This window comes from Lissotriton helveticus, chromosome 2_1 (assembly GCF_964261635.1).
Source record: "Lissotriton helveticus chromosome 2_1, aLisHel1.1, whole genome shotgun sequence".
Taxonomy (NCBI): domain Eukaryota; kingdom Metazoa; phylum Chordata; class Amphibia; order Caudata; family Salamandridae; genus Lissotriton; species Lissotriton helveticus.
In genome coordinates, this window is record NC_136059.1 from 2,010,009,762 (window position 1) to 2,010,036,712 (window position 26,951).

At 43.1% G+C, this 26,951-nt stretch overlaps 1 protein-coding gene across 3 annotated transcripts in view; it reads left to right on the plus strand.

Annotated features, from left to right (window-relative positions):
- Nucleotides 1-26,551, plus strand: part of GUCY1A1 (guanylate cyclase 1 soluble subunit alpha 1) — a 548,740-nt gene extending 522,189 nt beyond the window's left edge. For all 3 annotated transcript variants that reach the window (XM_078676973.1, XM_078676975.1, XM_078676974.1), the window contains exon 9: nt 16,059-26,551. In XM_078676973.1, the coding sequence (XP_078533099.1) occupies nt 16,059-16,254 (196 nt within the window). In that variant the 3' untranslated portion in view covers nt 16,255-26,551. The remainder of the gene's footprint in view (nt 1-16,058) is intronic.
- The last annotated feature ends 400 nt before the right edge of the window (nt 26,552-26,951 follow it).

Sequence of the window (26,951 nt, forward strand, 5' to 3'; positions counted from 1 at the left end):
TTACAGACGCGGGTGCAGAGACAAGGAAGCTGTCCGGGGGCGCACATTCAGTGAGTGTGCCCCCTGAGAGCAGCCCACTGAATGGGGATAGGACCCCCAGACATCTCCTTGCAGGCAAGTGCAGTCACTGCACCCGCCGCCTGCACCCGCCTGCAAGGGGACCTCTAATCCCCCATAAAAGTGTGGCCGGGTGCCACCTGCACTGCGAAAGCACAGAGCAGCTGCAAGCAGCCGCCCCGTTTTTTTCACATGAATGCGCTGTCCCCATGGGAGTGCAAGTTTGCAAATGCACTGGTGGTACTGGTGGCAGCGCATTCATCGTAACAGGGCTCACTTTCATTGTTTACACCGGGCGCATCTTTTAATAGATGTGCCCAGTGCAAACAATTTGAATGCATAATACAGCCCCTGATAGCCTAAACTCACAGGACCTCGATCTGAGCCATTGTCAGGCTTCAGACTCTAGTCTAGCTCGAGCTGTCAGTGGCTCGCACACCTCTACTATTTATACTTTGTTCTGATCAGTGGAGACTGATGAACTTTCACACTACTCAAGCTTACATTCTTACCATGCATGTGACTGAGTAAGCAAAGTGATCATGCCTTCTCCTCCTATGATAATTTGACGAGTAGGAGTCTCTCCCAACAACACATTGACAAAGAGGTTCCTAACAGTAAATTCTGTAATACACATTCAAAGAAAATGCAATGGGCTTTGAAGGCATTTGTGTAGGAGTACCCCAGATAATTACAAAGGACCTCTTGAACAAGTGTGTGACTGACAAGGGTGCTTTGGAGGGTCCTCCTCTCGAAGAAATTTAGCAACAGTTGTTATCCAAAGTGTTTGACCTGTCCCTTTTTGCAAGGTCACCCAACAAATTTTTGCTTTCTGTTGCTCAGCCTTTTATTTATTTATACCTTCTTAAATACATTTTCTGGAGACTGAAATTACAGTACATAGCATGCCAGTACTTTCTGGTACCATTGGTTACATGTATCCCCCCTTTCACATCTCCAATCGAGAATTCGAAGGAAGCTGCCTTGCTATAACCCCTGTATCCCCGCTAGCTTCTTGACAACGTTACCCCCCCCCAGGGCCAGTTTATTAAGTGTCCTCATAATTATCTGGAGGTCCCAACCCCCGAGTCGAGGGTGTCCAGATCTTATCACATATCTTTCTTTCTCTCTGTATAAACCAATTTGCTGCACAATGATCCATTCTCCTGGTTGACTCTTGGATGGATGGAGAATGACCCGCCCACCAGTGCCTCACCAGATCTTTCTTTGCAACCAGACAGCCTATAGCTATTAGTGCATGAGAGGGGCGTGTGCCCATTAAGTTGTCCATGAATCCCATTGCTGCTACCATGGGCCCCACATCTAGGCGGGTCCCCACCACCCAGCTCAGAGTCCCACTGACAGTAAGCCAGTATGAACTGATAGCTGGGCATCGCCATGTCATGTGGTAGAAGGAGCCTGAAGAGAGTGAAAAAGCTGAGCAAATGGAACGTACAATGACAACAGACAACATAAGTTAAACATACAAAAGTATCCTGATTGTTAGTGTATAATTATCCATCTTCAAGAGGCTGAATCTGTCCTGAACATAGGATTCAGAACTCAAGACAAAACAAATTAATGAATTCTTTATTCTATATCAACGTGGCGTCAGACAGATGCCATGGCAATGTTGAACAAGGAATTCATTTCCTTTCTTACCCGTGAGGCCAATTCATGTTAAAGATTTGCCCAAATCTGCCTTCTAAAGAAATCTACCATGAGAATATATTTTCTCACTTGATTGTTTAACCAAGGGGTCAAAAAAATTCTCAAGATTAACATTCGTCCTGAAGATGGTCTTGGTGATATGCAAGAATAGATACTGAAACATCAACGCTTATCCCATTCTTCTTTTGTAGTTATTGTTAATTTGAATATTTGCTTTATTCCCCACTGTAAATGCAGGCTAACTTGTTCTGGGTCCTGCTCCTCTTTTGAAGTGGCACACTGAAATTACTTTGTTTTGCTCCCAAGAATCTGACCAAGACTTGTCACTGAAGGAAAGCAGGAAACCCCACTCTGTTACGACTTCCAGGACCGGCCGTTCTAATCAGTGAGCAATAGCTGAGGAGTGCTGAACTCCTTTGCCGACTGGCATGCCCAACCGACCGGATCGGCACCGTGGTCCAGATCGAGCAGGCTGTCATCCCAGTGGGCAGCTGGTTTCCGACTTGGTGCAGACAGTAGAGATTTAGGGAGGTCCCTTGTGCGAGCTGTGGTCTGAAATCCTTGCCTCCACGAGGCGCCCCTGCCTGAGACCAGGAGAGGTCTCCAACATTATCAACTGCTCGGAGTCCAGAGAGGGCAACAAAGAAGAGACGGTGCTGCTTGGTGGAGCCCCGCGAGGTCCGCTGTGGGTATTCGGACCTGCAGGCCACCCCGCACTGTATGCACAGGATGTATGTGCATGACCTAGATTGAGCCAGGTTGAGATTACAGTTTGGGATATTGCAACTGCCCCACGTGCTAGTGGGCAGCTGCCATAGGCTGACACACACGGTGGATCCAGCGAGGTTGTCCCTTCGAAGTAGGCAGTAAGTACCTTCTCCCGTGCCTGCACATACCTGGGGGGCCACTTATTCCTTGCTTTTGTGGGCATTTCAGGGCGAACCTGGGATGGGGGCCCTGATTTGGAACTGGCCTCATTTAGAGAACACTTCTGAAATTACATATAACCCATAGTAGAGGCTCAAATGCCTCTGGGCACACACTGGTGTATCCATCACCTCATTGTCAGTAATAGGGGCACAGGGAGCTGTATCCTATGTGATTGAGTCGGTATTCAGTGAAAGCTTTGAATATGGGGGTTCCTGTGTTTTTCTCTTCATAATCTAACTGCTCCATATTGAGGTCCCTGACGTGTTGTTTTTCCTCACATTTCCAGGACTGTCATGGTGTGCTCAGCTGCCATGATTTATGTATGCCTAATCTGCTGCATTACTGCTCCTGATTCATGGATGCATGTTTTTTTATACCTTGCAATGTTAGAACAATGAGTACTGTTTCAGGACCTGCATAATATGTACTGTGATGGTTCTTTTATGATGTGTGCAACCTAAAAGTATTCATTTTAATTGCACTAACTGTGATGTTATGACAGTTGCCTAGTTGGCAAAGTGTTTCATGGGTTATATGATTGTGGTCTATGTTTATATGAAATATGAGATATATCTTTATATACTACTGTGTGGAGTCTCTTTTGTGATGTATTTATTGTGTCACTGGTGTGTGTGTGTGTGTGTTGCAAACACTTTACATATTGCCTCTGGGATAAGCCTGACTGCTCTGCCAAGCTACGAAGGGGTTATCTTGGGTGTGTAACTCCTGTACCCAGACTAGAGTGTTGGGTTCTGTCAGGCTTTGGTACATACCCTAGACAACCAAAAACCCCATTTCTAACAGGGAGTGATTGCAACCGATCTTTATAGGTTTCAAGTGTGTGGCTTAGTTGCAGGTAGTGACAACATTTGATGGGGTGGAGGTTAAGCCATCAACTTTTGGAAGGCCTTAATGTGATTGCCCACCCAGACATCCCCGATTGTGGAGATTTCAGTTAAGTGCCAGCTCTGAAAGCCCACAAATTTAGATGTCTCGCCCAGCCATACACCCTGCCACGGGGGTGGGGGGTGTTTGATCTGTAACAGTACTGAACAGTTTAATAGGGCAGCATACCATCAGATTTTCATTTTATTTTATTTATTTAACTTATAGAGCGCGCTATCACCTTACAGGCATCCTGGCGCTAAGCAACTCAGAGTACAGGCAAAGAGTGTGTCAGAACCGTAGGCAGGCAAACTATGTCTTGGGGAACAACCAAGTTTTCAAACTCCTTCTAAACGGGAGGGACTCCCTAATTTGTCTAATCTTCCACGGGAGTTCGTTCCAAAGTTTGTCCGCTGCCACACTAAAAGATCTACCACCTGAACTGACTTTCCTAAACCTCGGTACCTTCACCAATCTCGCCGATGAGAAGCGGAGACTTCTCATAGGGACATACCATTCAAATTTGTTCAACATGAGCACAGGACCCAGCCCATGACGGGCTTTAAAGACAAGGCAGAGAGACTTGAACTGAACTCTCTGTCTCAAAGGGAGCCAGTGCAATTCTGCCAAGGCCGCGGAAGAGAGGACCTTCTGGGCAGCCCTAGAACTAACTTGGCCGCCGCTGACTGGATCCTCTATAGTCTGTCCAAAAGGAACAGAGGATGGATAGATTTGTAACAGGGATCAATGAGAAAGGCGGGGCTCTGTTAGAACGTAAGATGAGTATACCATGTAGATTAAGGAGTTACACCTCTAGGCTGTGAGCCGGATTGTTTCTATCTGCACAATGCAAAACATTGATGTTGACCATCTATAAGGTTCAGTAGTATAGTTTGATGTGTACTCAATCCAGTCTCAAGTCATATGGTGAGAGGCACCACTTTTCAAATGAGACTCAGGGTGTTGTCCTGGCCCATAAGAAGGTGGCAATTTAATTTTGAAGATCCAGAATAAACGAAGTTGGGAAGGATGATTTTGGAGGACGTAGAAAAATCCAGTAAAAGAGATCATTTTAAACAAGACTCCCTGGCCTTCCATGGAGAGCAGCAAGGAAGACCTCTTCTTCATGTCCTCTTTTACTTTTGCTAGCAGTAAGGTTCTGTTTAGCTACCATTAGCATTGATGTGAAAGGGCACCATCCTTCCAAGGTATCTTAAAGTTGTCTACCGCCATTCTAAGGCACTGTATCTAAGGTCACCAGTTGTGATCTGTCTTATAGCAGGACAATCATTGACTTCCCCCAGTTCACCTTCAGACCTGATGCATCCCCGTAGATGGTCAGGATTATTGTTAGGTGTGAGATGGTTTTTAGGGTCTCCAGATGTATAATAGCATATCGTCCACAGATAACTGCAGGTCGTCTTTGTATCCCCCCTCAATCTAATGCCATGTACCTTGATATCTACACATATGAATTATGCCAGTGGCTCCACCAGTGTACTGCCTCCAAACAGTAACACAATGGGGGTTAGATGCGGACATGATGGTCCATCCTGGCAGGATGACTGGGGATGGGCTGAAACCAGCCTCACTTACACTATGAAGGGCTTGCTTCTTGCACACACAAATGAACCTGACACTTGGCCTCCCCTGCCTTTTGTCACCACAGATAGTTTGAAGCCTTGACAGGAGAAGAACTTTCAGGAACCAGATGTGGGGGTAGGACAGGGAGTTCTCCCGTACAAAGGCTGGCACCAGGTATAAATATTGGACATCCAAAGCCACTCATTAGAACACTCCTGTACCTGTGCAAGTTACATAAGGACAGCCCTGCTGCTTGAAGAACTGCCTTGGTGTCAGTGAAGGAAAATTTGACCTACATGCCTTTATCCCATGCTACCCCGAGTAACTACAAGGGTTAGTTGGCTGACCACCTGTGTGAGCTGCAGGAGCACAAGCTTCAGAGGTCACCCTGCAACTGCCCAGATAACGTGCTGCAACTGGACCTGCCTGCGCTCTCTTGGTGACTTCTGATGGAGTGAGTCCTGATCCCCAAGAAGTGCCTCTAGGGTCCCTGGACCCTTGGCTGGCATTCAACGGATCTCCTCTTTGCCTAACTGAAGGTTCCATCAAATCTGAAATGCAGTGAAGCCCTGCATAGCCTCACCACACAGGTGAAGGATTCATCCATACTGGTACAGAGCGACGCAAGGCCACCCAAAGTCTCACCGCACAGCTGAGATCTTCATTCGAAACCGACTCAGAGCGACCAAAGACTCGCAAAGCCTTGCTGCAAAGCTGAAAGTTTTACTGGAGCCAACGCACCACAATGCAAAGGCCCGCAAAGAGCTTCATCGGAATCTTTGCATAGGCTTACCACACAGCTGAGAGCTTTTTCGGAACCAACGCAGTGCAACATGAAGCCTCGAAAAGCATCACAGTGCAGAGCTAGCACCAAGGACATTGGTACATTGGACATTGGGGAGAGGATGTAGCCTAAATGCTAGGGCGGTCCATCTCAAATCTGGGGAACCAGGTTCAAGTCTCGCCAATGAAGCTCAACATCCTGTGATTCTGAACAAATCACTTAATCTCCCTGTGCCTAACAAAAAATGAATGTGTCCTTGTGTAATGCAACTGGTGCTCATGTAAAGTGCTCTGATACCTGATACCTCTTGTCAAGCTCGCTATTTAATATTGCGAGGAAAAAAAGGACATAAGGTGCAACTCTCAGCTGTCCGAATTCGGTCTGTGCTCCATTACCTGAATTTGAGACTTTGCCTCGGTCCAGCGAGACCAGATGACCACAGTTGGTGCTTTGCACCGTTTAGGGTATTTTTACAAAAAACCTTAAAATCCAACATCTCCAGTTCTACTGATTGGAATTTTGTGTTCTTATATAATTTTATCTATTAAACGTTTGTCTATTCTTCTTAATTGGTTTGGGTTGTTGTTGTGTTGTGTTTTCACTTTAATACTGTTTGTGTGCTGCATAAATACTTTACACATTACCTCTAAATCAAGCCTAATTGCTTTGCACCAAGCTACCAGAGATTAAGCATAGGTAAATTAAGTGGCTTTCTGTGGTTCTCCCGGACAAGGATTGTGATTGTTGCCTGAGTAAATCTTCCACTCTCTCAACCAGTAACCCAATTTTTTTAACAAAGGAAATATTTGACAAAAAACACATTTGTTAGAAATTAGATTTCTGGTTGGCTAAAGCATGCCCCTAAGCCAGGCAAAAACCAGCACTCTAGTCAGGGCAAGTGAGTCACATCCTGAAGATAACACCTGCTCACCCCCTTGGTAGCTTGGTAGAGCAGTCAGCCTTATCCCAGAGGCAATGTGTAAATCGTTTGCACAACACACACGCACCAATATCACAGTAGGCACACCACAAATGAAACCCCACACTAAGGTATGTAAAAAAATATAGCCTTTGTATTATTTAGAAAATGCAGTAGTATCAATGAGTCACACATTTTATATATCGTGTTCCAAAAATGCATTAGGATCCAATAATCACATAGGTAACAGCACGTGCCCTTTGTATCCTAAAAGGTGCCCCCAGCTGCCACTGATCACATAGGTAAAAATATGTGTCCTTTGTATTATAAAAGTTGCTCCCAGCTGACACTGATCACATAGGTAAAAAAAGAACTTATTTCTACAACCCCTCCTGGTTGTGTGAAAGAACAGGGCATCGCGGCTCAGTCCGCAGAACTGAGCATTACCTGGGTGGTAGTCCTTTGTCCCTGTGCACCTCCGGGCTCTCCGATACTTGTTGAGGCCCTGACTGGGAGAGTACATCGCCACCACCTGCAGGGGCTGGTCTAGCCCTCTGCGTCACTCCTCACGCACCTGCTGGTGCCTTAGGCAGTAACCCTGCCAGTGGGAAGAAGCTTTGCTTGATCCAGAGGTAACAGGAGACACAAGCTTTAGGCTCCTCTGATCCCCGGGCTGATAACCGTGTGGTGAGTCCATGTTGAGGAGCGGGGAAACTCAGCAGCTCATTCCTGAAGGGAGCCCGTCCTCGCTACCTGGCGCTTTGAGGGGGGAACAGCGTTTTCTACGCAACTTTTACAACGCTGTGCCTTTTCGACGCAACTTTTTCAACGCAAGTCATTACAACGACTTGCGCTGGGGGGCGCTCCAGGATAGGGAATAGTTTAATTTACTATCCAACTCCTTCCCTACTTTCCCTACTACCCACGGGGACTGGAGTTGGAATAGTAAATTAAACTATTCACTATCCAGCGCCTCCAACGCAAGTCGTTGTAACGACTTGCGTTGTAAAAGTTGCGTCGTAAAGGCATGCGTTGTAAATGCATGCGTAGTAACGACATACATCCACTTCGAGGTGATATGCTGCTGGGCAGGGTTACTCAATTGCGGCTTCCCTACGGTGAGGGAATCCTGTTGCTAGGTAACACTTTGCAGCCTGGCTGAGCTGCTCCCACGGCAACAGAGCTTTGGCCCCGAACTCAGGCCGGAGCCAAAGACCGGGTAACTCCTTTCAAACTGCCTCATCCTCTGAGGGAGCACGTCAGGTTCCCAGGGGTAACATGGAGGAAGCCAAACCTGGAGCAGTGAGATGCAGGAACGCTGAACGCTTTCAGGATTCACGGAGGTCAAGGTGCACAGAGCGCAGTGCGAGTGTACACACACAGTGCAGTCTGATTAAGCAAGCAAAGGTACTTGGAAACTTTGAGGTCCCTGAGTTTCCTACAACAGGAGGCCGGCACGCACAAGCCCTTGGATACTCCTCTCAAGCAGGGGGGGACGCAACACACAGCAAAGTCCATTTCCTTCCCTTAGCAGAATCAGCTACTGCAAGCCAACCCCAGACAGCACACAGCAAAGGGTCAGTACTCCTCGTCCAGTTTCTCCAGCTTTTCTCCTTGCAAAGGTTCTCTTGATTCACAAAGTAGTGTAAAATCCCGGGGTCTGGGCCCCACCTTTTATACAGCAAAATCCTTTGTTCTCTGGTGGCAGAGAAGTCCTGTGCCGAGCCAGAACCACTTCTTTTCCCTCAGTGCAGCTGCCTGGAAGGAGGCAGAGACTGCATTGTCTTTGGCAGACCATTACCATTCAGGTGCGAAAGGAAACTCCTCCCCCTACTCTAAATGCAGCCCAGGTCTATTCAGCCCAGCCTTGACTCATCAAACTCTCTGGAGCTACTGCACATCGCCAGCCCCTGCCACTCCAAAACCAGACAGTCAATACATATCCTAGCAGAGGCACACTGGATGCCCAAACAAGAAAATACCTACTTTCTAAAAGTGGTATTTTTAAACACAGAATGTAAAAATCTCTTTCAATAAAAGATGCATCTTTAGATTCTGAGTTCAGACATACTAAACATTTTTTCCCCTATCTGGTCCATATGGGAAGTTATATTATAAGATGTTAGAAATGAACTCCCATGCTTTCCTATGGGCCAGATAGCCTTTTAATAGTGAAATATGAAATTGGCAGTATTTCACTATCAGGACATGCCACACACATCAGGGCATGTCTTACCGTTCACATACACTGCACCCTGCCCACAGGGGTACCTTGGGCCTACCCTAGGGGTGACTAACATGTAAGAAAAGGGAAGGGTAGGGCCTGGCAAGTGGGTGCACTTTATTAGGTCACCATGGTAGTTAACGAACTGCACACAGGCCCTGTGGTGGCAGACCTGAGACATCTTTTTAGGGCTACTCATGTGGGTGGCACAATCATTGCTGCAGGCCCACTAGTAGTATTTGATTTACCAGCGCTGGTACACTTAGTTCACTTTACTAGGGTCCTACTATTAAAACAAATATGCCAATCAGGGAGAACCAATCCGAATAACAATGTATACAGGGAGCACTTGCACTTTATACACTGATCAGCAGTGGCAAAGTGCCCAAAGCATCTAAGCACAGCATCAAAAACACAGGAGGTAGAGGCAAAAAGTCAAGGAAAACCACGTCAAGGATGCCAGGTCTACCAACATTCCTTCATTTCTCTTTCCTGTTATTCATTTTTTACTTTGCCATTAACCCACAGATTGTACATAATTTACTGACTCAGACCCTCTGAGTGGCCTGAGAATAACAATGCAATATTCCCGCACCTTTAGTGAGCAATACTACAGAGATTACTAAATCCAAAGTGATGAAATATTGTGGTAGGCCACAATGAATCCTCAGAAATGTACAATTATATTGGGAATTAGATTTTTTGTGCCTAATTCCCATTGTAATGACTAATTTTCAGTATTTTCAACCTCTGTTTCACCAGGTTTTTGCTGGTAAAATGTCCAGGAGGAGAGGAGGAAATCATAGGAGTTTGGTCTTACAGCATCATTCATGGCCTGTACCAACTGAATGAAGATGTGTTCCTGTCTCTGAATTAGCCCATGGAATATATTTCAAAGGCGTAGGATAAGAAAAGGATAAATTACACAGTATGATAATCTCAGGTCATGGACAGCAGAAACATCCTTCAGGTTAGACAGACGTTACAGGCTCAGCAGAATAGTAACTCATTCTAGCATATTAATGATTTCAGGCAGTTAGCAGTATGAAGCTGAAATTGCATCTTCCCTGCAGGGGGACTCGTATTCACATCAAAACGAAGTTTGCATGCATTTCCTTCACTTAGAGACTGGAGCACAGGTCCCTCTCTTAAATGAAGGTAGCAGTAAAAACCATCACGTGCTACCCTGGTAAGTAGCTCAGCGGTTAACCTATGAATACAGTTGTGGCTGCAATGCCCTGAAGTGATGATCAAGCTCCACCAAGCATTTTAGCTTTTTATGGGTGCTGTTTTAAATGTTTTGGCATACCACTTTCTTGCCATTTCATCAACAGTTTGCTCATAGTGCAATGCAGGTATTGATAATTCACAGCAGTATATTGCTTCTCTCAAGGAGACAGTCAGCTTCACTGGCTTATGTTCTGCAACAGTTAACATCTGTAGGACGTCACCTTCTCAATATCAATAGCAGAAAGATTACTTGGTACATTGCTGTTCTCTACAGTGTTATGGCTGTAGATGTACTAGTGGTTCTGCTCTGTCTATTGTGAAAGGACAATGGAGCAGATAACAACTGTCTGGGCTGACCTTCTCCTACCATTTGTTTGCAGGATTACACCCCAGTATGAACTGACAACAGCCTTATGTCACTTTTCTCCAGAGACGAGATGCCTGTCAGCTGTGCCAGTGTCCCATATCTGCAGATATCATACTCCGGTCATTTGCATAGAAGTGTGAGAAATGCTTTCCCTTGTAAGTTATTGACACGGCTGTGGAAGTTAGTCCTGAGATATGATTTGAAAAAATGGTAGAGTTATCCAGAAATCCTTTCCTTGTCCGTTGGAAGCTAATGAAGCTGGCTAAGTTCTAATCACTTCATGTGTAAGACAATGGGGTTTGGAAATTGTAAGGCAATAGCAAACTTAACTCTTCCAGACCCTTGGACAAGGTTTGGGGGAATTTGAAGGATGCAGTCATAACCCTCCATGGTACCATGGGAAGATTTGGAATGGGGTAACCTGTTCTTCCCTCTCCTATAGGAAAGGTTGAACGGAATTTGTGTTGGTACACCAAAGCTCTTTAGCAAGGATGGAATGTGTTATTAAAGGCCATAATGATCCTAGGAATGCTTCATGCAGTGGGTTATCATCACAGAGACGAGGCACAGGTTGTGGTAAGATGACACGGGTTGTGCCCAGATCTTGTTGAGAACAGTGGAAGGCTGTACATTGCTGGGCCTAAGGTCAAGACGCATAAGCATGGCCAGAAGGCAGGTCTTAAACCCAGTTGTCATATGGGTCAATCAATCAATCAATCAATCAAGGGTTTATAAAGCACGCTACTCACCTGTGAGGGTTTCAAGGGGTCTGGGGGTGGGGGTACAGCTCCGGATCAGTCGAAGAGCCAGGTATTGAGGCACTTCCTGAATGTGTGCAGAGTGGGGGAGCATCTGATGCTGACTGAGAGCTCGTTCCAGGTCTTTGCTGTGACGTAGGAGAAGGCTCTTCTACCTGCTCTGGTTCTACCGATGCGTGTGGTTTCTGCCAGGGCGAGGTCGGCAGGGCGGGCGTTCTTTTTGGGTACGTGGAAGGAGACTCGTTGAGGTATTTGGGTCCGATGTTGTGGAGGGATTTGTAGGCATGGATGAGTAGCTTCAAGGTCACTCTCTTCTCGATGGGGAGCCATTGGAGGTCTCGTAGGTGCTGGGTCATGTGCTTGTATCGTGGTTTTCCAAGGACAAGTCTGGCTGCGGTGTTCTGGAAGGTTTGGCGTTTGTGTAGAAGGTTTTTGTTGATTCTGGCATAGAGGGTGTTGCCGTAGTCCAATCTGCTAGTTATGAGTGCGTGGGTGATGGTCTTTCTGCATTCGGGGGGATCCACTTGAGGGTCTTGCGGAGGATGTGGAGGGAGTTGAAGCTGGTGGAGGCGACGGCATTGATCTGGCGGGTCAAGGTGAGGGATGCGTCTAGGATGATGCCGAGGTTCCAGGCGTGGTCCGTTGGGGTGGGTGGATTTCCGAGGGCAGGGGGCCACCAGGAGCTGTCCCACACAGTGGGGGAGGGTCTGAGGACAGGTACCTCTGTCTTCTCCGAGTTGAGATTTAGGCAGCTGTTGCTCATCCAGGCCGCAACGTCTTTCATTCCCTCTTGGAAGCTGAGTCTGGTGTCTTCGGGGTACTTAATGAGAGAGAGGATGAGCTGGGTGTCGTTGGCGTAAGATACTATGCTGAGCCCATGCTTTCTGATGATGGCGGCGAGGGGGGCCATGTAGATGTTGAAGAGTGTGGAGCTGAGCGAGGATCCCTGGGGTACTCCGCAGTTGATCACAGTAGGTTCGGGAGAGGAAGGGAGGGAGTCTGATCCTTTGGGTTCTGCCTTAGAGAAAGGAGTGGATCCATTCAAGGGCAGGTCTCTGTATACTGGCGTCGTGGAGTCTGGCTGCAAGAGTCCGGTGGGAGACGGTGTCGAAGGCTTCGGAGAGGTCTAGTAGGATGAGGGCCGCAGTTTGGCCCTGGTCGAGTAGCATGCGGATGTGGTGGCAAGGAAGGCAGTCTCAGTGCTGTGGTTGCTGCAAAATCTGGACTGGGAGGGGTCGAAGATGGCGTTTTCTTTGATGAAGGTGGCCAGTTGGATCTCTCGTACGGTTGAGGTGCTGCATGCCACTGCAGGCTACTTCCTGCTCCCAAATCTTCATGCACCTCACCAAACCTCAGCACCAGGAGGCGTAGGGACATGATGCTGGCCATGGTCAAAGGCTACAAGCTGTCCCCACTTGAAATTACCCACAACAATAAAAATCACAGTGTAATTGATTTGAACACATTTCTATTGTATGTACACTCAAGAATAAACTTGTTAATCCTGTTGGATGAATCCCCAAGCTGAGCGGCCAGGTCAATAGTGATCCTGTACACTTGCTATAATTACAATTGTTATATGAGGTAGGGAGCCTCATCCCTGACCAGCACGCTAAGCACATACTAACTAACACTGATAAACCAGTAGTACAAGTCATTGCAGAATCAAATATAAACCTGCTTTAAAAAGGGTGTGCGCACATACGACAGTCAAGTGCACCCACTTACCAGGCCCCAACCTTCCCTTTTCTTACATGCTAGTCACCCCTAAGATAGACCAAAGGTACTCCTGTGGGCAGGGTGCAGTTATGTGAAAGGTAGGACATGCCCTTATGTGTGAGGCATGTCCTGATAGTGAAATACTTCTAATTTGTTTTCACTATTGTAAGGCTTTCTGTCCCATAGAATAGAATGGGGCGTTTCTTCATAACCTCTTATGAGTATTACTGCCCATGGGAACCAGATCGGAAAATAAAGTTTGATATGCCTGAACTCAGAATGTTGAGAGGCATCTTTTAGTGAAGGTGATTTTTACATTCTGAGTTTGAAAATACCACTCTTAGAAAGTAGTTATTTTCTTGCCTAACCATCAGAGCTGAACTGGCTACTGGGCATTTCTAAGTAAACAATGCAAAACCAAATGGTTTTAAAGTATGCTTTAAAATAATTTGTTTTGCTTTCTTTATTTAGAAGTACAAACAGATCCCCATCTGCAAAATCAGCCCCCACCGCAGTGAAATCGTCCTCCAGCTTTGCAGCCCACCAAAACGCCCGGTAGCCAGTCCAGCCCTGCTAACCATCCACTGTGCCTCTGCTCGGTGGTGTATTGACAGTCTGGATTTGGAGTGACAGGGGCTGGGGATGTGCATTCTGTTCAGACAGCCACTTGGGGGGGTTAGGTGTGTTCTGCCTTTCCAGAGTGAGTCAGGGCTGGGCTAAATGGACCTGGGCTGTATTCAGAGTAAGGGGAGGAGATTCCTTTTGCACCTGAATTGGCCTGGTCTGCCTTAGACAATGCTGACTCCACCTCCTGCAAGGACTCTGGTCCAGAGAGTACAGAACTAGTTTTGGCTGGGCAAAGAGCTTCTCTGCCACAGAGAACAAAGGAATTTGTATTATAAAAAGAGATGCCCAGACACCAGACTTTTAGATCACTGCTGCGAATCAAGAGGAACCTTTGCCAAGGAGAAGAGCTGGAGAAACTGAGGAGGAATAATGCCCCTGTGCTGTTTGCTGTCTGGGGATGGGTGCAGTGGACTTTGCTGTGTGCTGTGTGCTGTGCTCCCTCCTTGAGGAAGGTCTCCAGGAGCTTGAAATAGAGCTTGGCTCCTGTTCTGACGTCTCAGGGACACACATACTTCATCCCCAGTTCCCCCTGAACTCCTTTTCTGGGAGTTGTGACCTGTTCAGAGGTGCCTGCCAGAGTTCTGGACCTCTGGAATTTGTTTAGGAACTGGAAACTGCAAGAACTGTGAAAACTGATGCATCGCCTGTTTCCAGCGCTTCACAACGGTGTGAGAAGCATTATCTGATGCATCCCTGCCGCCGAAGAATTCACGCAACGTCTGCAGTGCGACTCATCCTGTGCACTGATCTCCAACGTCCGAGATCACCCCACCGATTCTAATGCAGGCCCTGTTGTGGAAGAACCGATGCATCAAGGGGACGCAGCTGAAAACATTGGAGTACATCCCAGGTCTTTACGCATTGCATCGTACCGGATTGTCATGCATCGCATGAAAGCGTCAAGTCTGTCGCATCATTAGGGTACACAGTAAAAAACCGACTCATCACCTCCCCATGCAGTAAGAAACCAACGCATCACCTCCTTTCTGGTAAAGAACCGATGCATCACCTCCCCTGCGCAGCAGTAAGGAACCGACGCGTCATCTCCCCCGGAGCAAGGAACCAACTCATCACTTTTCCTGAGTATAAATAAGGAACTGACGCATCACCTTCCCTGTGAGTCTTTTTGCTTGCATTTTTTCAAAGCATCCAAGGTATTTGTGTAAAAGTGGAACATAACTGTTTCTACCTTTAAAGAATCATATCTTTATAACTGTATTGTGGATTTTTGTCGTTTTTGGTCTTGTTTTGATTTAGATAAAGATTACTTATTTTTCTAAAGAGGTGTGGTGTCCATTTGTAGGGTTTTCACTGTATTACTGTATGTATTCACAAATCCTCTACACACTGCCTCTGGGATAAGCCTGTCTGCTCAGGCCAAGCTACCAAGGGGGTGTGCAGGGGTTATTTTATAAGTGTATCCCCCGTACCCTGACTAGGAAGAAGGTTCCCTACTTGGACAAAGGTACCAACCATTGCCAACTAGAGACCCCAATTTCTAACACTGTTCAATTGTATAACATTGTAATTTCATTTTCTTAGAACTTACTACTCATTATGAGTCGATGAAGCACTTTATAATGAGGCGAAATCAGTTGTGCTGGTTGTGTGAACCAAAAGTAGTTTGAAACATATGGGCCACTGTGTTTTTTACCAAAACATGAACCTATTCTTATGCCACTTTTTTTTGTGGCCTGGGATTTATACATGAAATATGGGCTGCTTTCCTAAATGCCCATATGGTAGCTCCGTTTTGCTTTGCCAAAGACTTTGCCACAATCAAAACCAAAATAGTGCAGATCAAGTAATCAATTCTCTCTGGGAATTTGAGTTTGGAAAAGATTTATCTTGATTTGAATAGATTTACAGAAGCTTAAAGTGTTATTAAATTTCTACTGTACTCACAAATACAAATTCTGATTTCTGATAAAACGTTTTCCATTTGGATTTCGTTATCAATAAAGAATCACAGTTGCCCAACTTCTACATTGGCTTGTATATTGTAGTGATCTTCTTTCTTCTTTGTGGAATATGGATACATCGGGATGTACGCTGATAGCTATTCATGTTAACTGGTTTTTGCTACATGAAATAGATGTCGGTAAAAAAGATTGAGATATGTCAAAGGCAATTCTCTGCCGGCCAATCCGTGTTCAAATGATTCACACTTTGACCAAATATATGGTGCAAACAATCATTTGTTTTTTTCACCATCCTGCATGTTAACAAATGAAGTGAAAAAGTGTAGATTTGTAGTTTAAGATTAACTCCTGTTCTAATAGCTCTTTTTCATTTCTTTGCAGACTACTCAAAGACTTCCAAGGATTCCAGTTTACACCCCGCTCCAGAGAGGAGTTACCGCCAGACTTCCCCAGTGACATTCCTGGGATCTGTTACTTTCTAGATGCTTACCATCAGGGAAAAAATTCAAAGATTTGCTTCCAAACGAAAAGTTTTGATGCTGCAAATGCTAATTTCTTTGGCAAATCAAAGGGATAGATGTTATTTTGCATTGTCAAATGCAACTTTGTAAAAACCTATTTTTTACATGTATAAAGAAGGTTTAACCGTATATATGAAAGCACTTTAATGCACTTCGTGAAAAGGAAACAACAGATACCCAATGCCACTATTAAAATGCCAGGCGGTGTAACACCAACTACTTAAAGATCACAGCTTTAAGAAAATACTTAATACAGGTAATACAAATATGTGACTTAATATTCTGCAGCATCTAGTATGCTTTGCCTACAGTATAATTGTTTGTGAATTTCTGATTACCTAGCTATATGTTGTATTTCACACACATGACCCTCAAAATATAAATATTTCAACATTTCTGCATGCACATACGTATGCCCTTTTATGTACAAATAATTAGAATAATTGTGTAATTTTGCTCCAACCTAACGTATTACAAGTTATGGTTAAATAAGTATCAGTGTGGGCATTTATGGCACAAAACCCTATAACGCCTAAGATTCATTCAGGACAGTGCTCTTACCCAGATGTCCCAGTCAGTAGCATCTATTCATTCATAACATGGTCTTTTGCACATGATCATTAGTTTATTTTTGGGTTTCGTATCAAAATCATTTTGGTTGCTCTTTGCATCTCAAGAAATTTTAGAATCCACCTGAAAGCAGCATGCTGGGCATCGAGCCAAAATCTGTCCCACAAAGATAAACAGGAAGGTTTTAACAAAGGTAATGTATGCTCACACTTGGTAGCATGGCCTGACTGATGAGGCAAACTTGAGAGAATTTATATGCAGGTAATGTGTACAACAACCACGCCTCCAAAACAAAACAAATTGAAATAGAGAATTCAATATCTACCTTCAATATCTATGACAAGCTTAACAAATAATTATAATATGATTAGAAAAGTAAAGCCTAATGGGAAGAAATAGATTGGGGTAGGAATAAATAGCCCACACATGTTTTACATTAAATCGGTTTAACAGAAAGCAGAACTGTGCAAAACGCAGTACAATGATCCCAGTGGTGGTAAGATTTTGACGCGCAACAAGAAAACAAAAGAGAAGAGACAGAGAAATGAGCGAAATCCTCAGAAATAAGAATTATTATTCTTTGATAGAGTTAGTTTTAGAAACAAATGAATGACGTACACATTGAGTTTCTCAGATGAAATGCGTCATCTATTGACAAGATGTTGTGATAATTGGGTGTCCACTATGAGCTGTTCAGTGTACATACCTGTGTTCTCCACCAGCTCAATGCGCAGCCCCATGTTTATTTGAAAGAAGACCCATCTATAGCACACCCCTTAACTCACCAATCATGAGTTGGTTGAATCTGGAGGTCGTAACCTAGAATTAAAAAGATCTGCTTGAATGGATTCGCTTCTGGAATTAGCTCAAGTATGTTATGTTATGTTATGTTATTTAATCTTTTGTATAGCGCACGGCGACTCAAAAAGAGTATCCCGGCGCTTTTGGTAAAGGAATGCTGCATCATAATAACATAACACGTTTAAAAGAGGGGGACAGAACAGTGAAGACCTAAAAAGCAGACAAAATAACGTCTACTGAGTGAACAGCCACGTCTTAAGATCCTTTCTAAAAGCCAGTAAGCTGGTTGCTCCCCGCAGCGAAAGCGGCAGGGAGTTCCACAGCTGTGGTGCAAGTAAACCGAAGGAGCGGTCACCCAAGCGGGCTTTCTTCACTCGCGGGACAACCGCCAGGAGCAGAGACTCAGACCTCAAGGAGCGAGTTGGATAATAAAAAGTCATTCTCTTTTGAAGATATTTTGCTCCCACCGCATGAAGGGCCTTATAAGCCAAGGTCAGAGCCTTAAAGGCAATCCGTTTCCGAACTGGAAGCCAGTGCAATGTCTTCAACAACCCCGTTGCACTAGCCCGCCTATTTAAGCCAAAAATAGCTCTTGCGGCCGCGTTCTGCACCACTTGGAGCCGCTGCAACAAGTATTCTGGTAGGCCCAAGTAGAGAATGTTAGAGTAATCCAACCTGGACCCAATCAGAGCCTGTACCGTCAGCCTCCTGTGCTCCTCAGACAACAGGGGGAGAAATCTCCGCAGCATCCTATGCTAAAACATTGCAATGGAATGAGTTGTATCAAATGGAGGCGGCAGATTTCTAAAGCTATAGAAGCAGACACCTCTGAGGAGCAGAAGTTGTGTTCCAAACCACCAATGTTGGCCATTTTAGTGCTGCACCAGAGTCAGATACCTGATTCATAGTGGTGGTGAAGACCGCGAGAGGCGTAACGAATCATGAAGTTAAATACACAGGGGCATATTATCAAGGGGTTTTATCTCCGCTTTTTTGGCTTTAAAAGCCAAGAAAGCGGAGATAAAATGATCTCACTATTCCCTAGCTGTCGCCAACACCAGTTAGCGACTGCTAGTAGGAGATAGCGACCATCTTGGGCCCCACTTTGCATGTCAGTGATATTTATCACTAATGACATGCAAAGTGGGCGTGCCAAGATGTTAGCGACTGGAAACAGTCGCTAACATCGCTATCTCCTATTACCAACTTTTGGAGATATTCGCGCTAAGCGCGAATATCGCCAAAAGCTTACACCTGCCCTGAGCAGTTCTTAGCCATGTTATCCAATGGGAGGTGGATAACATGGCTAAGAGCATTAGCTCGGTAATGCATGAATATCGCTGACTTTTCAGTGATAATCATGCATTGCGGCCGATTTTTATCGCATTTGCAATAAACCTTGGTAATACCAAGGTTTATCTGCGATAAAAATCGCCGCAGCTCAGCTGTAAATTTTTGTCTCTAACCCAGCAATAGCGATAATTACAGCTATTGCTTGGTAATATGCCCCACAGTTATTTTACCATTAAGTGATCTAATATCATAAAGCTAGTTCAGGGATGTTAATTGCTGAAATTATTCAGACGTGAAGATAGTTTTCAATAAAAGTAAACGTATTTTTATGTCAGAAACTAGGATGTCTTGGAGAATTAAAAGTTTTATGGTACAACATTACAATATTGCAAAGAGATGTAGAAAGTGTTTGTGAGAATGGTAAGTAATGTTAAAAGTAGCTTTCAATGACAAGACAATCTAGGTAAACTAGAAAAAATAGAGTTTAGAAAAGAGAAAGTTTTGTTAGAAGGTCCTGTAGCCGGAGTGAATTGTTAAACTGATTTCGGGATTTATTTTGAGACTATTTCTAATTCTGTCACTAGTTATCAGAGACGGGTTTCAATAAGTGAGAGCGAATCACCAATGTAAGGAGAGGAGATTTCATTTTACGTCTCAAATGAAAAATTTGGGATATTTATGGGCTATAGCAATATAGAACTGAAAATATAAGATGTTCCAGAGAGCACTATTTATTTTTCTGCTTTTCGGAGTTGGTTGATCAAGTGTAAAACATCTTTCAGCCTGTAAAAATTACGTTTGATTCCTCAAAATGCATTAGTGAGGGGCCATTAACATTGTTTTAGTTCCTGGTAAAACAAAGAAAAGTCATGCAATAATGTGCTCAAATATTTGAGTTCGTGCTGTTGGAAAGAACCAAAATGAAATGTTTATTAGTTATTTAATGATAATGCAATTTATAAACCTCCAAGAGGTTAGTGTTTTTTTACTTCCTTCATACTGCATTTCTAATTGCTCTTAATGATGACAGATACCTCTCTGCAGGCTAGTTGGAACGGTCTGAATTGAGAATGCCATTATGAAGAGGAATTAAGAGGTACATTTCAGTAATGCTTCATCTTATATCATGAGGTTATTGAAGTGCAGTACTGAGCTTTATCTTTTTGTCTCTTTCCTTGGTTCTATTTTTAAACAAATATGTGAATTCTAAATCTCAGACAGGATCTTCTATCGACAGAACAGCCCAACCCTTCCTCCGATGATCCCTATCCGATGATCCGTATAAAAATGACGGCTACTCCCAGAATCCCCCTTTCCTGTCGTTTGTAAACAGGTTTGTTTGCTGTTTCAGAGTTATCTTCTGGACCTGGGCTTCATAGCAGCCTCATAGTGCTACTCTACCCCTGCATAATGCACTGGTTGAAGAGATGCTCTGCAGCATAGTGCTTTGTCCTTGGAGTTATGCAGGGAATGGCTTGTAGGCTGAAGGTGACACAGTCCATTGGATGTATGACGTTACAACGCATCATAGTGTTTTTAGGCGCTGGATAGTGAATAGTTTAATTTACTATTCCAACTCCAGTCCCCGTGGATAGTAGGGAAGGTGTTGGATAGTACATTAAACTTATTCCGTATCCTAGAGCGCCCCCCAGCGCTATGCGCTGTAATAGTTTGCGTTGTAAAAGTTGCGTCGTAATGGTAGTGCATTGTAAAAGTTGCGTTGTAAAGGATATTCCCCTAGTCCATTACATGTAATGGGGTGACCCTGTAACCCTCAGAACCTGGGTGGGTAATACAATGAATAATAATGGTTCTGTCGGACGGAAATACACAGTAATATAGTATTCCAATTGCGTTATTTGTACACTTCGTCCCTAATGAGGATACAAAGACAGTGGTATCTATACCAGTATAATCAAACACACTGACCAAAAAGCTAAATGTAAGTGAAATTTTACTCATACACCTTCATATTCTTTGTATTTGAATCAAAGTATTCATGTTACTGTCCAAACATAAAACATAAAACATACAAAGCACGTGAATTCTGTGCAGTACTGTTACACAATCAAAACAACATATAAAATTGTCAATTCATGGACTTATTGGCGATGACAACTATATGTACAATAATCCAGTAGGTACATCAATTAATTATTGGGTCCTAGAGGATTTTTTATTAGTTGGTTCGTGCAAGAAGGGAATGCGTCGACGTTTCGACCCTGGGAGCGATGCGCTGATTTTGCGCATCCGGAGTGGGTCTTCATCAGGACTGTGTAGATGTAGGACAGCCTTTTGCGGACCTAGGCTCAGCTTGGAGAACTGGTCCTGTTTGAATACTACTGCTGGTCGGCCGACTCAGACAATATAATGAAGTTCCTTCGATCTCTGTACTCGTTAGTTATACAGGAGGTGGGATGAGGTGGGATGAGGAAGGCGTTGTGTCCTTGATTTGTTAACTTTTTTTAAAAAAACGCTGTCCGTGTCTGTCTCCTTCTCACTCTAGCGCGGGAATGCCGATTATCTGTGTTCCCGGTTACTATTTAGCCTGCTCTGTACCCGTACATCACGTGTGTACGTATCCCTTAGTCTGTGAAGGTGACATAGTAGCACCTAGAGTATTAGTCTATGAAGGAACACACCGAGGGAGCCAGAATAGGCCTAACAATTAGAGATGAATGTAGTAATTTACAAGTCTGAAACTTGAAGAATATGAAAACGTTAGGTACAGTGTCGAGCACAATCATATTCTCCATTGAGTTTCACTGGAAAACATGGTACATTTGGTATACAATTATACCTTCTGACAATGAAGAGCAAGTATGTGTTTTCTCCTCTTCAAGACAATCCATTGCTTTATTCCTGGGCAGCTTTCAGTTTGAAGGATAGACTTTCATTCTCCCAAGCTTTTTAGGCTTGGCTCTCTCTAATTTATGAGGGGAAGACAATTGATACGACCAGCATGACTAACACAGGCAGATAAAGCTTCCAGAAATTGTAACATATGTGGGGGGGGCAAGAAAAAGACAGAAGATCTACAATTGAATAAAAAGGCCAGGAATGAGAAAGACGGCAAAGTAATGTGACAAAAGGGTATGGGCATGAGTAGGCACATTAGGGTATCGATGTAATTGAGGTAGTAGAGTAGCAATGGGCTATAAGTTCTAGGGAAGCGGTAGAGTTCAAAATCTTATCATATACGTACAGGTACATTTAGTTGGGTAGAATCAGGGAAATAGTTATAATGGTATGTAGAGTAATGGGTGCTATGGTATAGGGCATGGTAAAGGTACTAATATGTAGGCAATAGTCGATTTAACTCCTTCACCGCAGGGCTAATTCCCCCGCGGTGCGGCCTTTTTTCATAGAACGCTCAGCACAGCGGGGAAATTATCCCTGCGTGGGAGTGCCGCGGCAGTCATGACGAGCTCAGCTCGTCATGAGCACAGCCACTTGTACCTCATGACGAGCTGAGCTCGCCATGAGCACCGAAGGTGTTAATACAGTATTGATGACAGTTGATGTACTAGCACATATGTCGAGCTGCATGGAGATTACAATTAATTTTAAAAACCAATTTTTGGAATTGGTAGATGTACAGGTACTAGTGTGTATAGACACCCGGATACTAAGGAATATGCAGAAGTGTAGGAAAGGAATACAGAAGAAAGTTAGTTTAGGAAGAAGAGGGCGGAACCGGCTTAGTGAGGGAACATGGCGGAAGAAAAATGATGAGTAATTCAGCAGGAAAATTGAATCCGGGTGAAGGGCAAACAAGGGAAGCAAGTGATTCATGTGATTCTGGCAAAAAATAGCATTACACAATTTTTTTACATAAATAGCATTCACCACGATTGATTTTACATTCTTGCAAAACAACTTTATGGAGAAAGTTTAAGTATCTTTAAAACTAGAATCACATACAACCATAGCTTTTTTACAGTTTCTTGTTTTGGTGGCATGATCCATTTGGGTAGCTGATGTGACTTTGAGTGCGATTGTGGTGTGAATTTTCATTTAAAGTTTATTGCCAGAAAACTGCAAGGTCTGCTGAACTGCAGCAGAATAACTCATGTTTATACAATAAAGAATGAACATTTGGAAAAAGAGACCCAGTTCCAGGTAATGCATGTTTCTCGACCTTCATTTAGAATGTACTGCCTCCTCTTAGATCAGCATGGCTTTGACCTCTCTGCTTATCTTAATACAATATTGCAGCAGTCGGAAAATGAGACAAGCTGAGCAGTTGGTGTGGTGAACCATGTTGAGTTTAGTATTGTACTGAGAAAATCAAACTGATTGGTGGAATATTTGAATTAAGCTCAGGTAATGTGATAGTTACTTTGGGCCTCATTCTAAACCATTACGTTTTGCTCAGCGTGCTACTACATAAGGGCAGAAATCGTTTGCAAATCAGAATTTGTCATGTCCCAACTGTGAGACTTTTCCCTTCTGAACATGAATTCAAGTAACCCCAGAGTACTTGGTTTTCATCAGTGAGATACAACAAGAGTCATATGTTATAGCATTAAGTGATGTTTGGAATAAATGCAGTCACTGTTCACAACCCTATACCACATTGCAGTTGATTGTCTTTTTGCTCACACTACTTTTACAAAAATCATCTGCAATATCTTCATTAGCAATGGTGCCATCACAAGTGGAATATTCCAGCTAGGCCTGATCTCTTCTGAATGAGAAGATGTGCACCTCAGGCTTATTTTGACATTTAACCTTGCGTGGCCTCAATCCGAAGGTGCAACTTCAGTTCTGTGGCACAGTGAGGTCTAGGCCCAAAATCTTTGTACTTGTGTGTAGAAATTTCTCTAGTTGCAATTTTAGAGCCAGTGGCAGCAATGTGGCTGCTTTTAAGAGGTTGTACCTACAAATGTATGTTAACACCCACACACTCTAGTTATGTGGGGTATGACATATCCCTTGCAGATGTTTTTCAACCTTCAAAACACACACAGGCTTACGTCTGTTAAGAGCAGGTGAAAAATATGTTTCCAGGGTGCTAACATGGAGGGAACACCCACAGATGTAATCAAAACTCCAGTCAAAACAAACGTTATGTTTCTTTTGTAAACATTTCCCCCCATGGAAATGCTCCATGTGTAAATGGTAATTGCTTGAGGGCTCTTGGAAAATGATACCGGACATTTCTTCCCATGAGAACTCCATGCAAATCAGCCCCTTTGTGTTTTGGATAATAACTCTTGTAATCCTGAATGAGTGATTGATCCTGTTGGTGGGCTTTACTGCAAAATCTCCTGGGTCATGTCTCAAGCAAGGCTAGTAATTAGGAGTACTCTCTGTGATCATTGCCTTCTACCCAGTAGCACATATCGTCATGCAATTTCAATAGTGGGAATACATTTCTGAGATAAGTCTTGAACATTCATCTACAAGATCAGGACATATAGAATGGAAGTTATATCTCCAGTTTACACCACTGAGGAGTTATCATTAATACTATTAAGAAGGCTTCTTAAAAAAATTCAAAAATACTTTTTTGCCTCGCACCTGTAAGTTCCTCAAGAACGAATGCCACATTTCCCTTTAAGACTGGTATATGTTACATATATTAAATAATACTACTTGTCCTTCATATATGTTTTAAGTCTAATACAAACATTTGATAGAAATTCTTCTCAATAAATTAACATGGCAAAAGATACTGAGCAATATTCTTAAAGTGTCCTCAGTTAGATATTTGCAAGGATAAAATTGTGAAATGTTACCCTAACAAATGGGATTTGCAAATACAGATATTTGTCAGTATAATGGCATTTATGAATTAGCAAATGCATTTGTTGGGGTGGGTTTGTGATACTTCTTGAAGGGTCCTCCTGTATAAATTGGTGAAAACATACAAGTAGTTTTGTGGGCAGTTTCCTGCTGCTAAAACTGCTATAATTCTAACGAGGTTCTTGCTAATATGACCCCTAATCTCTTGGTGGTGTAAGGCTAGGGGCCTGTCTATGTGGAACATGTTCCCTGTGGCGAAAGTAACACAACAATCAATGTGCTAATGTACATTTCAGTTAAATTGCACTTGCATAGTTGTACACATGGTTACAGTTGTACATTCAGAAATACTTACATATTTGAGTGCTGTCACTGATTTCCAAGACTACATCTGGGACTCTGTTTGAATACCGTCAAAGTTGTAAATGTGCTCCTAACATGGACTCTCTCATAAGGGAAAATATTCCTTGCCTTCACAGCACCTCCTTTGTGAATCAAGCCCAGTGTGCTCCAAAACAAATTGAACTACACACATTAGAAAAGATAAGTAATCTTTAAACCTAAACTATGTAGCACATATTAATTGATCCAACAATTACTATTCACTAACCATATACTCCCAATTGAGTTGTTTTACCAACTAGGTTACCCACTGTGACTCCTAAAGTAAGGCACTGTTAAATATTCTTCTTAAAGACTACAAAATAACGTCAGACTTGAATATATAAGGACTCAATTCACAATGCGTTACTCCTATATTTGTAATAGATTTTTGTATTCTTCACCAAGGACCCTGGATGTACTTCAGATTTGCATCAGTACATCAGTGTGTAAAATGCATGCATGTGGATATCCCACCGACAGGTATAAATTTGATACAGATGCAAGCTTCCAAATGTAACTTTTTTCCGTTATGGGGAGTTTCCAAATAAAGAAACCTGATCTGTCTCCCTATTGATGATACTCTGGATCCTCTACAGGCTCGCACTGGAAGCACTCCAATTCCTTCTTAGACAGGAGTGTATTTCTGGGGATTTCCTAAGAGAAAAATAGCCTTTAAACGATGCATGAATGACTGCAAACGTCCGTGCTTGTGGGTACACTGAATTTTCCTGTTAGTGCTGGTCACTGACTATTGCAGCAAACACTCCTTAGTTGTAAATTTGTGAATGACGAAAAATCACAATTAATATGATTGGGAATGTGATCATTCTTTAATCCTGCGCTTTGTTCATATATGCAAAATGGTTTGTAATTCGGTCCCAAGCTAGCTGTGACTTTGCCATGCAGTAGAATGTGGGCTGATGACTTCAACTATGCTCCTGTAACACATTTGTAAGGCCACTAATCATTTCTGTAAGAGGGGCATGAAAAATCACTCCCCAAACATTTATTTGAGGCTCAAGCTTAAAAAAAGAAACATTACGTCCATGCAACACACACGTTTAGGTATATTTAATCAATGAATGTATATTGAGAGATTTAATTTACTTTAGTGTAGTGTTAAGTTTGATATTATTTTTGTATCGCATAACTATACATTTACAAGATTAGTAGACACTTGTTCAACAGCATCAACAGAAAAATGGAAAGAAATAGAGCATAGCAAAATGATCAGTCATAATGATGGCTATCATATAGTATTGTATTGGAATTTGAACCCTCTCTGTTTCAAAACACTTTCCTCTGAGACACATTGTATCCAAACACACCATTCAACAATATACGAGTTAGAAAATACCCTAAGGTACTTCCTGTGCATGCTGAACCACACACATTATTCTAAATGCTGCTAATTTCAAATGTATGCTTCTATTGGGAATTAATAATAATGTCACTTAAAATGTTGTGTATTTTTGAGGCAGTTAATAAAATTCATTTTAATTATATTTTAAATTAAACTTTACCTTTTAAAATAAAAACTACCTGGCATTGTGATTATTGCTATCTTGAACTCTTTGTAGCATATTATTGTATTATTTAATTGTATGCTGTAATTAGTTGTGACATTTATATTTGGCAATGTGAACACCAATGTCCCTATTCTACAATAAATTGCACAGAATAATCACAAGGATTAGGATTCTATAACCAATAAAATATACGGCTCTTGTTTGAGATGTTTTTTACACTATATTTAAAGGTATACATCTCCGATTTTTTGTGTTTTTGCAATAAATGTGAAATTGTTTTTGTTTCAGTTGTGTCATTTTTATTTTCTATGCAATGTGTAATAGTGTAAAACCTTGGTGTACAGTTATCTATAAGCAAACTGTGCAGCTCTCTTAATGTTGTAAAATAAATGCTGCACAAACTTAAAATGAATGGAGGAAAACTG